Source organism: Oncorhynchus kisutch, linkage group LG25 (genome assembly GCF_002021735.2).
Source record: "Oncorhynchus kisutch isolate 150728-3 linkage group LG25, Okis_V2, whole genome shotgun sequence".
NCBI classification, from domain to species: domain Eukaryota; kingdom Metazoa; phylum Chordata; class Actinopteri; order Salmoniformes; family Salmonidae; genus Oncorhynchus; species Oncorhynchus kisutch.
In genome coordinates, this window is record NC_034198.2 from 10,418,656 (window position 1) to 10,432,475 (window position 13,820).

Consider the following 13,820-nt stretch of genomic DNA (forward strand, 5'->3'; position numbering starts at 1 on the left):
AGAAATGCTCAGAGGTCTTTCCTCCCAGTCTAAGCTTCGTAGGCTAATCATTACTTTTAAGACTCTAGTTATGTCGATAGGAAGCCTGCTCTTTGTTGAAGCTTATCATTCTCCTAAAAAGTCTAATTACTGTAGATCCACCACTTTCTCTTAACACCGTTGATCCTTGTTAGCATCCACCGTGCAGACTAAATGGGCTGCTAACAGGATGCTATGCTAGCAGTAATAATGGAACTTAACTGGAGCAGGAAGTATCCTGTTCACTCTTGAATTCTGGATGAGCTACGTATGACGACTGGTCACTTTAATTTCTCACAAATATCTCCCTAGCTTCATTCTGGTATGGCCGCCTCGACGAGTCCACTTAACGTGAGCCAACGTCGCAAGTCGGATTCCTGCAAAAAAACACCTGCGGACCAACAGACAGACAGACAAGCAAACACACAGATGAACCCCACACACACTCAAGTCTGTTGGTTGAGCTCATGCATTGAGGGGTCTGTATGCTGGCTGGCCATTGTGTCGAGTCGGGCCTTTGTCTGTGCAGGCTGAAGCCAGCGATTGCACCTTAGCTACCACAGTTCAAGCGTAAACACTTTTTGTGTGCCACAATATACACTGTTGCCAGTGGACCCCTAAATCCTTGGAACAGCTGAGTCCTAGGGTGTCAAAGATAATGGTGATTTATTTCAATGTGAGGTTCTCATTGCCCCCCTCCAAAAAAAGTTTTCCTCCCCTCCTCCTCCCTCAAACCGATTAAAATTAAGCCGTAAACATGTGAGGCAGGAATTAGCACATTTAGCGAGTCTCCTCTTCCCACATCGCATTTTCGTTCTGGAGCGGCTGACACCCGCAGCCAAACGCGGGTGCAATTTTAATGACTCGCGTCGTTTTTGAAGTCCACAAGAAAAAAGCGGTGCTCGCCGTTTGTGGCAGCGCTAGATATGGCGAGGCCATGGCCGGCCATGATTGGGGGGGAGGGGGGTGGGGGGGACACACGCCTCCGACTCGGACTCGGGCTCTCGATAGGATCGGTGTCATTTTCCTCTCCACGATAAGACGCCTCGCTGACAAGACCCGATTAGGAGAGAAAAAAATCATTATTACGAGGCCTTTCATCCGCCGGGGGGGGTTTACCGATAAACAGCTTACCCGTGGGTAGATTTACTGAAAGCAAAATGTTAGGCTATACGTTAAGGCATATATATGTCGGAAATACAGTTTCGGGCTATATTCCGTCTATATTTCTTAGAATTGATTTCTTTCCTTGAGACAAAAGACAAATACATTTCCCCCTTAAAAAATATTTAATAAAAGGCCTCCTTTCTGCCTAACTGCAAACTCAAGCTGTGAAATATTTTAATCCCATCTCTCAGTGCCATGAATCAAACCATTATCAAATAACTTCCTATTCTTTTTGAAACACCACAGCATTCAGATTTTATCAGACTACAAAAAACGAAAGTTATTGAATATGCTATACCTCGAGGAAATCCACTTTAGCAAACTGTCCTTATAAAAGACAAATGAACAAGAACATACTGAAATATTAAAATGACACTGTGCCACAGAATGAATAACCTGAAGCAGAAGTGGAGATAGAGCCTACGTTCCTAAGAAAGGGATCTACAATGGATATATCTCAACGTAGACGCCACAACGTATGTGCAAATGATCTAAATACATTTGTATTAATCAATTCACTACTTCTTGGATAAACATCGCTCTATTATTTGGATGTGACACGCAAAATATTTAGTCTTAATACATTTTGTAAATAGAAAATCTACCCCACCCTAGACCATGTGAAACACTTTGTTAATTTAGCTTTACATTTTTTATTACAAAAACAATGTACCACAGCGCCTCTCCTCTATATAAAGATGTAATATAACTGTACTGATGATAAATGTATGAATATGCATATATGAAGTGTAAATAGTTTCTTGGTGTCTTGACAATGTATTACTTTGTATTTTTTATTTAATGTCTTTTGTTGTTCTTGTCTCTAACTGTTCTGTACTCTGTCATGCATTTTTATGTTTGATGTGGACCCCAGGAAGAGTAGCTGCTGCATGTGCAGTAGCTAATGGGGATCCTAATAAAGGGAACTTCCTTCAAACAACGACAAAGAGGACCACGTAAACAACAGCACAATGTAAGCTATTTGAATTGAAATCAACAGATGAACAGATTCATAAACTTACATTTTCACTATTATCAACATTATGAGGATAGAGAATATTAGACTTAAGTATATTTTGTGACTGACGAGATTCTCTGATAAATGACAAATGATACCAGTAAGCAGAATATTACCTTTTATCCTCTTCCCTTATTTTCCTCTTTGCTCGAGACCCAATGTAGCTGGATTTGATACAATGACGCTAAATGGTATTGACAGATAGTTTGATTTATTGTTAGATCTTGTCCTCTCTGTTACCAAATAGCACAAAACAGTTATAAATGTGTTGTCTCATAAGAAGAGAACAAAGAAAAGAAATTCAACGTTGAAAGCCAGTTCCTAAACAATATTTCTGGGTATTGCTAAATATAGCTTGTTATGTCATTTGCTAAGTGTTTAGCCAAAAAGGATTTGAAGCACAAGCATCACTTTGGTGGCTAAACACCAAAAGAATGATAAAGTCTGATCTTAAGACAGAACGGGGAGAAATTAAGAGAGTGAGAAAGAGAAACAGAGAAAGAAAGGACTAAAATGGAGGGGGGGAGATCGTGCAAGCCGGGGACAAGCGTGAGCCATGTTACTGAGGCACTCCAGCACCCATGGACTCACAGCAAGTCTCAAAGCCATGCTTTGCTTCAAACGAGCGCCGAGGACTTTTTAAAAAATGTTTACAAAACATATTTATTTATTTCTCCACCCCATCATGTATCTATTTAGTTATCTGTGTCCCCAACACCCTGTGCTCTGCCGCTGGAGTCATGTTCCATGACGACAATCAATGCTCTCTCCCTCCCTCTCCTCCCCTCGACTTTTAATACCGCTGCAGTTGGAAATCAAACTGCTTTAAAACAAATTGATCTAATCTGTAATACAGTTGTCACATCATCACAGGGTCCCTGCATGGTCCGCCTTGGTGACAACTGCAGGGCTGCTTAGCTTAGCCCACGATGTCTGCCTACTGCTTTGTTGGTCGCTTCAATGATTTATCATAAAAAAACGAGGGAGATTGAGAGTGGGAGGGAGAGAGAGAGGGGAAGAAAAGGGAGAAAAAGAAAGGCCGGGGCTGTCGATTGAGTCATTGGCACCTTTGATTGACAAGGTCTAATCAGCTTATCTCAGTGCTAATAAAGTTGATGGCCTGCGGTGCTGCTCTCTGCCTGGCACAGAGTGAACTTTGGGCTGCCGAGGGGCCACCAGGGGCCCGGGCCCCGACCCTCTCTGCTTATCTAAACAGGTCTGAAATCAATCCCTAATGAGCTGATTTCATTTTCCCCCATCGATCAGAGCACCGACACCGGGGCCGCGAGCCGAGGAGCGATCTCGGCTTCATCGCTGGCCCCTTGAGTTTCTCTTTTATTCGTTTTGCCCACATTGTGGTTTGTTTCAGTTGCTTTGCTTTGTTTTCGACCGCTGAGCTTTAAAAAGAGGAAAAGGGGGTTGACATTTTGGTGGAGCCAAGATTAGAGGCCTCTGTTTTTTCTAATGATTAATATCCAATACATGTACAATAATATGCCTGTCAAATCATAGATGGGAAAAAAATATTACTTCAAAACACTAACGTGTGCCATCTAACAAACATACACTGACCGGTACAGGCTAAACAAAACAAATGACTCCCAGAAGCATCTTAAGTTGAAACAGAGTGATTGTATTTCTCTTTATTTTCTCAAAAAGTATGATTTTAGGTCAATAATCAATTGAGTACAGTATTCACGTGTGTATAGTGTTCAGATATACTGTAGGTGTATGCACTTCAAAGGAAGCCAGTATTGTATTAATCGCCCCTCAGCAAACAAAACCAACTCTACCCTCTACCTCTCCAATTGATTCTAATCAAGGGGAGAGAGCACTTCAGTACATCTACAAAATGGAATCTGACATGCCATCCATCTCTAAACATGTCTAATCAGACCCCTCTCACATCTTCACAAAGTCAAATTGTGCCTCAGAATCTGACCTCTTTGATTTGGAGTCAGTCTAGCCTCCTCACATTTTGGGCTTGCAGACACCCTTGATTCAAATGCGTTTAAATTGGCTAACTACATGCCCTCCTCCTGTACTTAGGGCTCTCTTTAAAACAGGCTAGCCCTCCGTCTGCATGTTCATATGCGCGCCTTTTAAGTCTGTGCCCTCCACTAATGAAGTTCTATACTTTATTTATGAGACAAACAGAGGCTGGTTCTTAAGGGTGTGTGTGGTAAATAGCTTGGGATGTCCACAGAGCCTTCTCAATATCCCTCAAAGGGCTTTCAGTGCTCTTGGCAAGCCGGCGCTTTCCAAAATACACTGGAGAGTGTGAAATAGAGAAAAAAAACTGTTCTCAAATAAATTCTCTAAAATGATATTCTGTGAAGACTCACCATTTCAAAGAACTGAGAGGACGTCTTTTTTTATAAAGTGACCTTATGGTACCCTGGCTTTCTTGATTTGTGGTCATTAAGTGGAATGTTATCGATGCCAAAGTAAATGGGGGGGGGGGGGGGGGCAAAGCAGCAGTTGGAGCTCCATCTTTTTTTTCTGCCTTTGTTCAGGATCTCTCTCTCTCTTTGAAAGAAAAGAGAAACTGTTTTTAAATATTTTTTTCTCCCCATTGGTCAATTACAGTACTTATGGGGCATAATTATATATTGTGTGGATTTGGAGGGTGACTTAGAATTATTGTAAAATAGCTACACTAACTGTTCTTCACTAAGGATGCTTTAATTTTCCATCTTAATAAGAGTTTGTTTTTCGTGTAACAGCGTATTTATGACCAGAGTAATAAGTCTTTGATTGGACAAACACAACGAACAGATTATTATTGTTTAACCCTTTTAAAACAATATGCATCCCGACATTCAACATTTCAAAGCATATCCTTTATCCATTTTAAGCTATCTTAAAAATGTTTATGCTTCAGAACGATGAATAAAAGCCCGGTACATACTCGTATCATTATCTCTTTTAGTTTGAAAGTGAGATAACTGAATGGGGCATTAGTTAGGCCAAACAAGTGAATTGAGCACTTGCACAAAATAAAATCTTTCAAAAATCTTTTGTGAATTTTGAATGCAGGGATTACAGCTCTGCCAAAGGTGACTCTTTTTGAGTAAGTCTCTAAGAGCTTTGCACACCTGGACTGTACAATATTTGCATATTATTACTTGAACAATTCTTCAAGCTCTGTCAAATTGGTTGTTGACCATCACTACACAGCCATTTTCAAGTCTTGCCATTGATTTTCAAGACGATTTAAGTCAAAACTGCAACTAGGCCACTTAGGAACATTTAATGTCTTCTTGGTAAGAAACTCCAGTGTATATTTGGCCTTGTGATTTTGGTCATTTTACTGCTGAAAGGTGAATTTGCCCCCCAGTGTCTGTTGGAAAGCAGACTGAACCAGGTTTTCCTCTAGGATTATATCTATTCAGTTTCTTTTTATTCTAAAGAACTCCTGAGTACTTGCCGATGACAAGCATACCCATAACATGATGCACCCACCATCATGCTTGAAAATATAAAGATATGGTACTAAATATAAAGAGTGGTACTCAGTGATGTGTTGTATTTGTCCCAAACATAACGCTTTTTATTCAGGACTTAAAGTCAATTTCTTTGCTAACATTTTTTGCAGTTTTACATCAGTGCTTTGATGCAAACAGGATGCATATTTTGTATTATTGTTACCAATCTACACTTCTTTGCGAGGCATTGGAAAACCTCCCTGGTCTTTGTGGTTCAATCTGTGTTTGAAATGAACAGCTCGACCGAGGGAACTTACAGATAATTGCATGTGTGGGGTACAGAGATGACATCGTCATTCAAAAATCATGCTATGTAAGCACATTTTTACTCCTGAACTTATTTAGGTTTGCCATAAGAAAGAGTTTGACTCAAGACATTTCCGCTTTTCATTCTTGATTAATTTCTAAAAACATAATTCCACTTTGACATTATGGAGACAGTGTGTAGACCAGTGACACAAAATGTCAATTTAATACATGTTTAATTCCGGCTGTAAATACAACATTTTGAAAAAGTCGAGGGGTGTGAATACTTTTTGAAGGCACTGCATTTCTCACACGTCTGGGGACTCAACACATTTGAGTTCTAAGATTGTTTGTTGTCTGTGGTCTGACAGTGTTCCCAACGTGACTCGGCTGTTGCCTCTCAGCGTTGGTTCTCCCTGAGCATTTGTCGTTTCAGCTTGTGCATCTGAGCGGAGGGCCGGAACCGACAGGAGGGTGAGGGGGGGGGATCACAGATTAAACACGAGGTGACAAAGGCTCACACCCCACCAAACCCCAAACAACTCACTGCTGGTGTAGACCTGAGCAGTGAGCAGTGTGTGTGGGACCAGGATAAACAACCATTGTTCTCAGTTAGCCGCACAAACAGGGCAGATGAGGGTTCAGAGGGCGCATGACTAGCCCTTACTGTGGAAAGTAATAGGCCCAGGAGGTAGAGAACACGGGTAGAACACGGGCCATTTCTTTAACACCAACCAACACACTAGACAAACCATCAAAAAGAGACATTCAACTGAAATACGTAACTGAATGGAATCAAAATAGGGTCTGCCACAGAGTTCGACACGGGGAAAACAAGAATAATATAAGACTCAGAGATCATCAGAGAATCATATGAAACAACATTTTTAAGCAGAGAATGCAGATTGTATTTATGAATTTGTGAGTTCTACTTACTGAACATCAAAAGGCAGTGGTCTGTGCACCCCTTTCTCGACGTGAATGATTAAATCTGTCGATGTCACACGTGCGCCATTCCTCCATTATAGTGTAAATGAACAAAACTTTTTCAAAACTACTGCGGAAGCCACAGAAAGCCAGTTGATACTTCAAGAATGAGCTTTGATATCTCTCTAAGGAATACACTGTGACTCAATAATGTTGTGACTGTCAGGAGGAGAAAAAACGAATAACTGGTTTAATCTATTTCAAATCCAAATGAGATAATTTCTCCATATTTAAAGATAAAAAAAAAAACTAATCTTGGTAATGAGGAAAACACATGACTTTCTGTTCGAGATGGCCATGTATTCAGTGATGTTTATTGTGCTTTGTTTGGGTCTCTAAATTAAGAACTAGTGGAGGAAACGCTGATGTTGTTTATTTCAGTAGACCCCTGTCTTTTTGGCGCTATAAAAAACAACTCACACACACACACACACACGCAGATGCAGGGGAGAAGAGCGTGTGTTTTTCCCAGGAGCCAAACGAGGAGCAGCGGCGCCTGCTCTGTCGCCCGTACACCTCTCTCCCCCTTGCTTGCCTTTGATGTGCTCCTGAAAATGTCACCAGTCGTCAAGGAGTTTTTTCCTCTCTCTCTCTATCCACCTCACGTACGAGCGAGACAATTTGCTGTCGCTCACTCACACCCCCCCCCCCCCTTCCTTCCAAACAGAATGCATACCGGTTTCCACTGCTATCTGGTAGCCAGCTTCCAGCCTCCGAGATGACCTTTCCAGCTTCTCTGTGTTGTCCAACAGATGTGCTCTCTAAAACAAATTGGAGAAAAACGAGACAGAAAAATTATGACTGAGAGGGCTGGGAAGCGTTTCAGAGAAACATCTCAACACTGCCATCAAAACACAGACCACCACTACGACCACAACAGCAATGGCCAGTTCCAATAGTCTTCATTAACAAACACTTGTAGCCGGTGAAATATCGGTAACATGCATGTTGAGTTGGGGGGGCATATCGCACAGTTGTTACTGCAAAAAGAAAGAAAACTATAAGTACAATAAAGTATCTATTCTTATTCAATATTAAAATAAGAATCACCAGAAGGTTCTTCTCTTTATTTTTTTCCCCCTCCTCGTCTTGTTCAGTCTACTGCAAGTAATTACTTCACATTTAGCGCAGAGGGCAAAGTTGATGGAGGGAGGAAGAGCTAATTGAGATGTAATAAATTATCATTTGCAGCTTTCAAGTTCAAAAAAAAAAACCTGTCAAGGCGATGGCTCTGGAATTAAGGAGGAAAGCCTCATTAAAGTGGAAATCAAACACATTTACTCTCCTAATGTATTTGGTTATGGAACATAAGAAAGATATTGCTTTCTCGAAATTTCTACTGGTGTGGCAAATGGATGATGACAGACCAAGTAGACCACTTCAGGAGGTGACCATAGGACCATATCATGCCAATCAATTTGGAAGTGTGTTACGTAAAAGAGTGAGTACTGAAATGCAACATTAGCCTAACATAATTACCGAAGGCTGAATAAACAGAAAGCACCAAAACAAATAGCAAAATACACAACACACACGAGCGACATGTACCATGCAATCATATAAACAAGGACCAGTGACAGTTACATCCTAAACAAATGGACACCGAGATATATTGACAATAATGGATTATAGGTACTCTTAAACGGCATGTGCAAACATAACATGTTTAGCAGACCTATACCGGTGCTGACCAGTTAGTATTAGCCACTTACTATACTAGATTATCCTTGTATAGACTAAGAGCAATCCTTACAACCACGAGTTCCAGTTCCAGAATACATCTTCACAACAGCGTATCAAGCCTTGTACACAGAGGGCACTGTATGTTGACATACTCAGAGGTATCAACAACTGACAAGGCTGCCCATTGAAACGATGTACAGCTGTTCTAAAAGGGGTATTCAAGGTACTTTGTGTTTCTTAAATAAGCAAGTGATTGATTGGATCATTTTTCAAAGACAGAGGTGTTTTCTTTATCTAGACACTGGTAGGAGTTGTAATAGAATATTACATTTGGCATCAACAACGTCAGTGAATGACAATGGCCAACATCTACCCCGAGCCGTTCTCTTCTGAAAGACAGGTCGTTCCGTTTGATTTCAATCCCTGTTTTGACCGCACCCTTTTCCATTTGAACAAAACGTTCCATACATATTGGCCCCTGTTAGAAGTGGTTGAGTAGTGAGTCATAAACAACAACAAAAAATTTGATTTGCAAATACAAAATGCAACATTTAAATAAAAATCCCAGTCTGTAAATATGCCCGTGTAGTTTCACAAACATATACCATGATCAAAAAGCATACGAGTCATCGTTAACAAAAAACAAATTATGCTTAGCAAATACATTTGTTGGATTTTAGAAATTTGTGACGCCATGGATTACATTTATGACCTGCATTTTATGTACACTGAACAAAAATACATGTAAAGTGTTGGTCCAATGTTCCATGATTTGAAATAAAAGATCCCAGACATTTTCCATACGCACAAAAAGCTGTCTCTCGAATTGTGTGCACAAATTTGTTTCTGTCCATGTTAGTGAGCCTTTCTCATTTGCCAAGATAATCCATCTACTTGACAGGTGTGACATATCAAGAAGCAGATTAAACAGCATGATCATTACACAGGTGCACCTCGTGCTGGGGACAATACAATGCACAGTTTTGTTGCATAACACAATGCCACAGATGTCTCACGTTTTGAGGGAGTGCAATTGGCATGCTGACTGCAGGAATGTCCACCAGAGATGTTGTCAGATAATTGAATGCTCATTTCTCTACCATAAGCCGCTCCAACGTTGTTTTAGAGAATTTGGCCGTCAACCGGCCTTACAACAGCAGACCACGTGTATGACGTCGTGGTTTGCGGATGTCAACGTTGTGAACACATTGCGCCATGGTGGCGATGGGGTTACGGTATGGGCAGGCAGGCAGGCTACAGACAATGAGGACAATTGCATTTTATCAATGGAAATTTGAATGCAGAGAGATACTGTGATGAGATCCTGAGGCCCATTGTTGTGCCATTCATCCGTCTCCATCACCTCATGCTTCAGCATGATAAATCATGGCCCCATGTTGCAAGGATCTGTACACAATTTCTGCTAGCTGAAAATGTCCCAGTTCTTCCATGGCCTGCATGGCAGACATGTCACCCATTGAGCACGTTTGGAATGCCGTGGATTGACGTGTACGACAGCTTGTTCCAGTTCCCAACAATATCCAGCAACTTCACACAGCCATTGAAGATAAGTGGGACAACATTCCATAGGCAACAAATCAACAGCCTGATCAACTCTCTGCGAATGAGACGTGTCACGCTGCATGAGGCAAATGGTGGTCACACCAGACACAGACTGGTTTTCTGATCCACGCCCTTACATTTTCTTTGTGACCAACAGATGCATATTTGCATTCCCAGTCATGTGAAATCCATAGATTAGGACTTTATTTATTTCAATTGACAGATTTCCTTAAATGAACTGTAACTCAGTAAAATCTTTGAAGTTGTTGCATTTATATTTTTGTTCAGTATATTTACATTTGTGAGTTGCCCCACGTATGTATTTGTGAGTTGCATTTTATGGATCAGTTTGTGCATATTAATGAAACAGCATCAAGATTAGGAGATCTTCAGTTCTCTTAAAAATATCATAAAAACAAATAAATCACATACTTACTTTTAGAAATGCATCCATTTGGTATCCTAGCTTCCTTTCCTTATTTTCTTTCCTAATTTCCTTTACTTGATACATTTCCTTCCTTTCCTCTCCATTTCCTGGCTCACTTTCCTTCTCTAGCCTTTTCCCATTCTCCCTTTCCCTCTTATTCTATAATTTCCTAGCTTCCCCCCATTCCCTTTCCTTGTTTCCTTTCCTAGCCCCATTTATTTTCCACCTTTCATAGATTCCTTTCCTCATTTGCTAGGAAAGGGAGTTAGGAAAAGAGGAAAGGAAATGGTGCTAGGAAAGCTAAGGAGAGGAGGAAAGGAAGGAAAGGGAGAAAGGAAATAGGTTAAGAAAGGAGACAAGAGAAAAAGGAGATGAGGAAAGGGTGCTAGGGAAGGAAAGGGAGCAAGGAAAGGAGGAAAGAAAGCTAGGATTTAAACCATTTTTTTTTTAAGATAATTGAAGATCTCCAAATCTGGTTGCCAGATCATTAACCTGCACAAATTGACCATAAAATACAACTCACAAATGTAAAGAAAGACATAAATGCGTAAAATGCTGGTCACAAATGTAATCAATCCGTGGAGTCACAAATGTTTTCACATTCACAAAAACATATTTAACCACTGTTGTGTTCGCAAAGCTAGAAATATGTTTTGTAAAATGAGCCGCGTTAATATACATGTAATTGTCTTGCATTTATTTGCTAATCACCACATTCAATGTCATTGTATTATTACATTATAAATGGCCCTAACAAGCCATTCAGATAGATATGCGGAAAAGTCACAGTCAAGGGTTGTGCCATCTTTTATAATAACCTGAACTCAATTATACATCTAGGCCTACATATAGGTAATTTGCCTTCGGATTCTCCAGTCTTTCAGTAGTCATGTCTTTACTGAACCTACATGTGTGACGTTTTAAACCCTTTTAACACGAGTTATGTTATGCAAGCCCAACAAGGCTACCATAGACGCACCATAGATCCACCACTCAGATGAATGGTAACTCTCTCTGTAAGGGGTTTCCACCCGTTTTGAAAGAGGGAGAGGAGCGCTGGAATCTCTAGTTCTAGTTAACCTGTCAAAAATGTGTACCAGCTAATCACTCCAAGGAAATAAAATAGATAAAATAAGACGACATCCCACTTTTCAAACTTTGACAATCAGAGGGATGGGAACAGAGAAGAGAAAAAATGCCTCCATTTTTGATTTACCCGTCTTCTCCTTGCTGGTTGACAGATGTCATTTAAAACTGCAGAAATACTTTTAATAGTTAAAGGGAGGGAGGGGCGGAGGATGTTGGTGGGAGAGAGTGAGGTGGAGAGGAGGAGGGAGAGAGAGAAGGGGGCTGGCGGGTGGTGGGTGGCTGGGTGTGCAGAGTGACGGTGGTGTGCGGATGCGCGCCGTGCGGGGAGAGAGAAGGGAGTCAGCTCGGCTTAATGAGCCCCTATGGATCAGCGGAGATGGAGGGGACGTATTGACATGCAACGCTTAAGCTAATACACCTAGACCATGGCTGTGCCTGTGTGCCTCGGAGCACAAGGAAGCCGGGGATACTGACAGAGGAGCTCACTCCCCCGTTCTTCAAAGAGCTCAAGTGATTAGTATGTTATCATTACCATTCGAAACGTGATTTTCCTATTCCCTCTCGGCAAAGGTGACACGTCTCGGGGAGACGGCCAGCAGACTTGCTGCGGTGAAAAGCCACTTCAAAGCATTTCCCTGAATTTCTTTCTCCCGCTATCTCTCTCTCCCTCGTTCTGTCTACTTTTCGGTGGGGGGTTATTCGGGGATGTGCTGGTGGTAGCGGTTGTGGGGTGGGGGTCATTAGAATAATGCGCCCAGCCAGGTTTGACGCTGACGTAACCTGAAGGAAGGGTTGAGAGTGCAGCCCAGCCGGCACAGATCCAGTAACGACACCGCATCACCGGTCATATAACGACTTCATCCAGAGAAATAAACCAACCAACAGGAAAGTAACCAAAAGTATGTGGACACCTGCTAGTCGAACACCTCAATCCAAAATCACAGGCATTAATATGGCGTGGGTCCCACCTTCGCTGCTATAAGGGAAGGCTTTCCACTAGATGTTGGAACACTGCTGCAGGGACTTGCTTCCATTCAGCCACAAGAGCATTTATGAGGTCTGGCACTGATGTTATGCCCGGCTTGGTGTTCCAATGTGCTGGGGTTGAGGTCAGGGCTCCGTGCAGGCCAGTCAAGTTCTTCCACACCGATCTCAACAAACGATTTCTGTATGGACTTCGCTTTGTGCACGGGGGCATTGTCATGCTGACACAGGAAAGAGCCTTCCCCACAAAGTTGGAAGGACAGAATCGTCTAGAATGTCATTGAATGCTGTAGCATTAAGACTTTGCTTCACTGAGCCTCCCGAGTGGCGCACTGCACATTCCAGTGCTAGAGGCATTACTACAGACCCGGGTTCATTCCCGGGCTGTGCCACGACATCCGTGGCCGGGAGTCCCATAGGAGGGCGCACAATTGGCCCAGCATCGTCCAGGTTAGGAGAGGGTTTGGCCGGTGGGGCTTTACTTGGCTCATCGCGCCCTAGTGACTCCTTGTGGCAGGCTGGGGGCCTGCAGGCTGACTCCGGTCACCAGTTGAGCGGTGTTCACTCCAACACATTGGTGCGGCTGGCTTCCGGGTTAGGCTGACAGGTGTTAAGGAGCGTAGTTAGGCGGGTCATGTTTCGGAGGAAGAATGACTCCACCTTTGCCTCTCCTGAGCCTGTTGGGGAGTTGCAGCGATGAGACAAGATCAGAAATTGGGGAGAAAAAGGGGGGTATAATACAAACAAAAAAATACCTTTACTGGAACGAAGAGGCCTAAACCCATGAAAATCAGCCCCAGACCATTATTCCACCACCAGACTTTACAGTTGACACTACGCATTTGGCAGGTACTGTAGCGTTCTCATTGCATCCGCCGAACCCAGAATTGTCCGTCGGACTGCCAGATGTGAAGCATCGCGTTTCCACTGCTCCAGAGTCCAATGGCAGCGAGATTTACACCACTCCAGCCGACACTTGGCATTGCGCATGGTGATGTTAAGCTCCTGACGAACAGTTCTTGTGCTGAAGTTCCTGCCACATCAGCACTGGCGGTCCCGTTCTGTGAGCTTGTGTGGCCTACCACTTTGCAGTTGAGCCGTTGTTGCACCAAGACATTTCCACTTCACAGTAACAGCACTGACAGTTGAC

At 42.3% G+C, this 13,820-nt stretch overlaps 1 protein-coding gene across 6 annotated transcripts in view; it reads right to left on the minus strand.

The window, feature by feature from the left end:
• Positions 1 to 13,820, minus strand: part of LOC109869920 (vesicle transport through interaction with t-SNAREs homolog 1A-like) — a 169,897-nt gene that overhangs the window by 104,553 nt on the left and 51,524 nt on the right. For 4 of the 6 annotated variants that reach the window (XM_031804696.1, XM_031804695.1, XM_031804697.1 and 1 more), the window contains one exon: positions 7,601 to 7,685. In XM_031804696.1, the coding sequence (XP_031660556.1) occupies positions 7,601 to 7,685 (85 nt within the window). Of the gene's footprint in view, positions 1 to 6,129; positions 6,383 to 7,600; positions 7,686 to 13,820 lie in introns of those variants that run through there. The other 2 variants (XM_031804698.1, XM_020460229.2) reach the window with 2 other exon arrangements.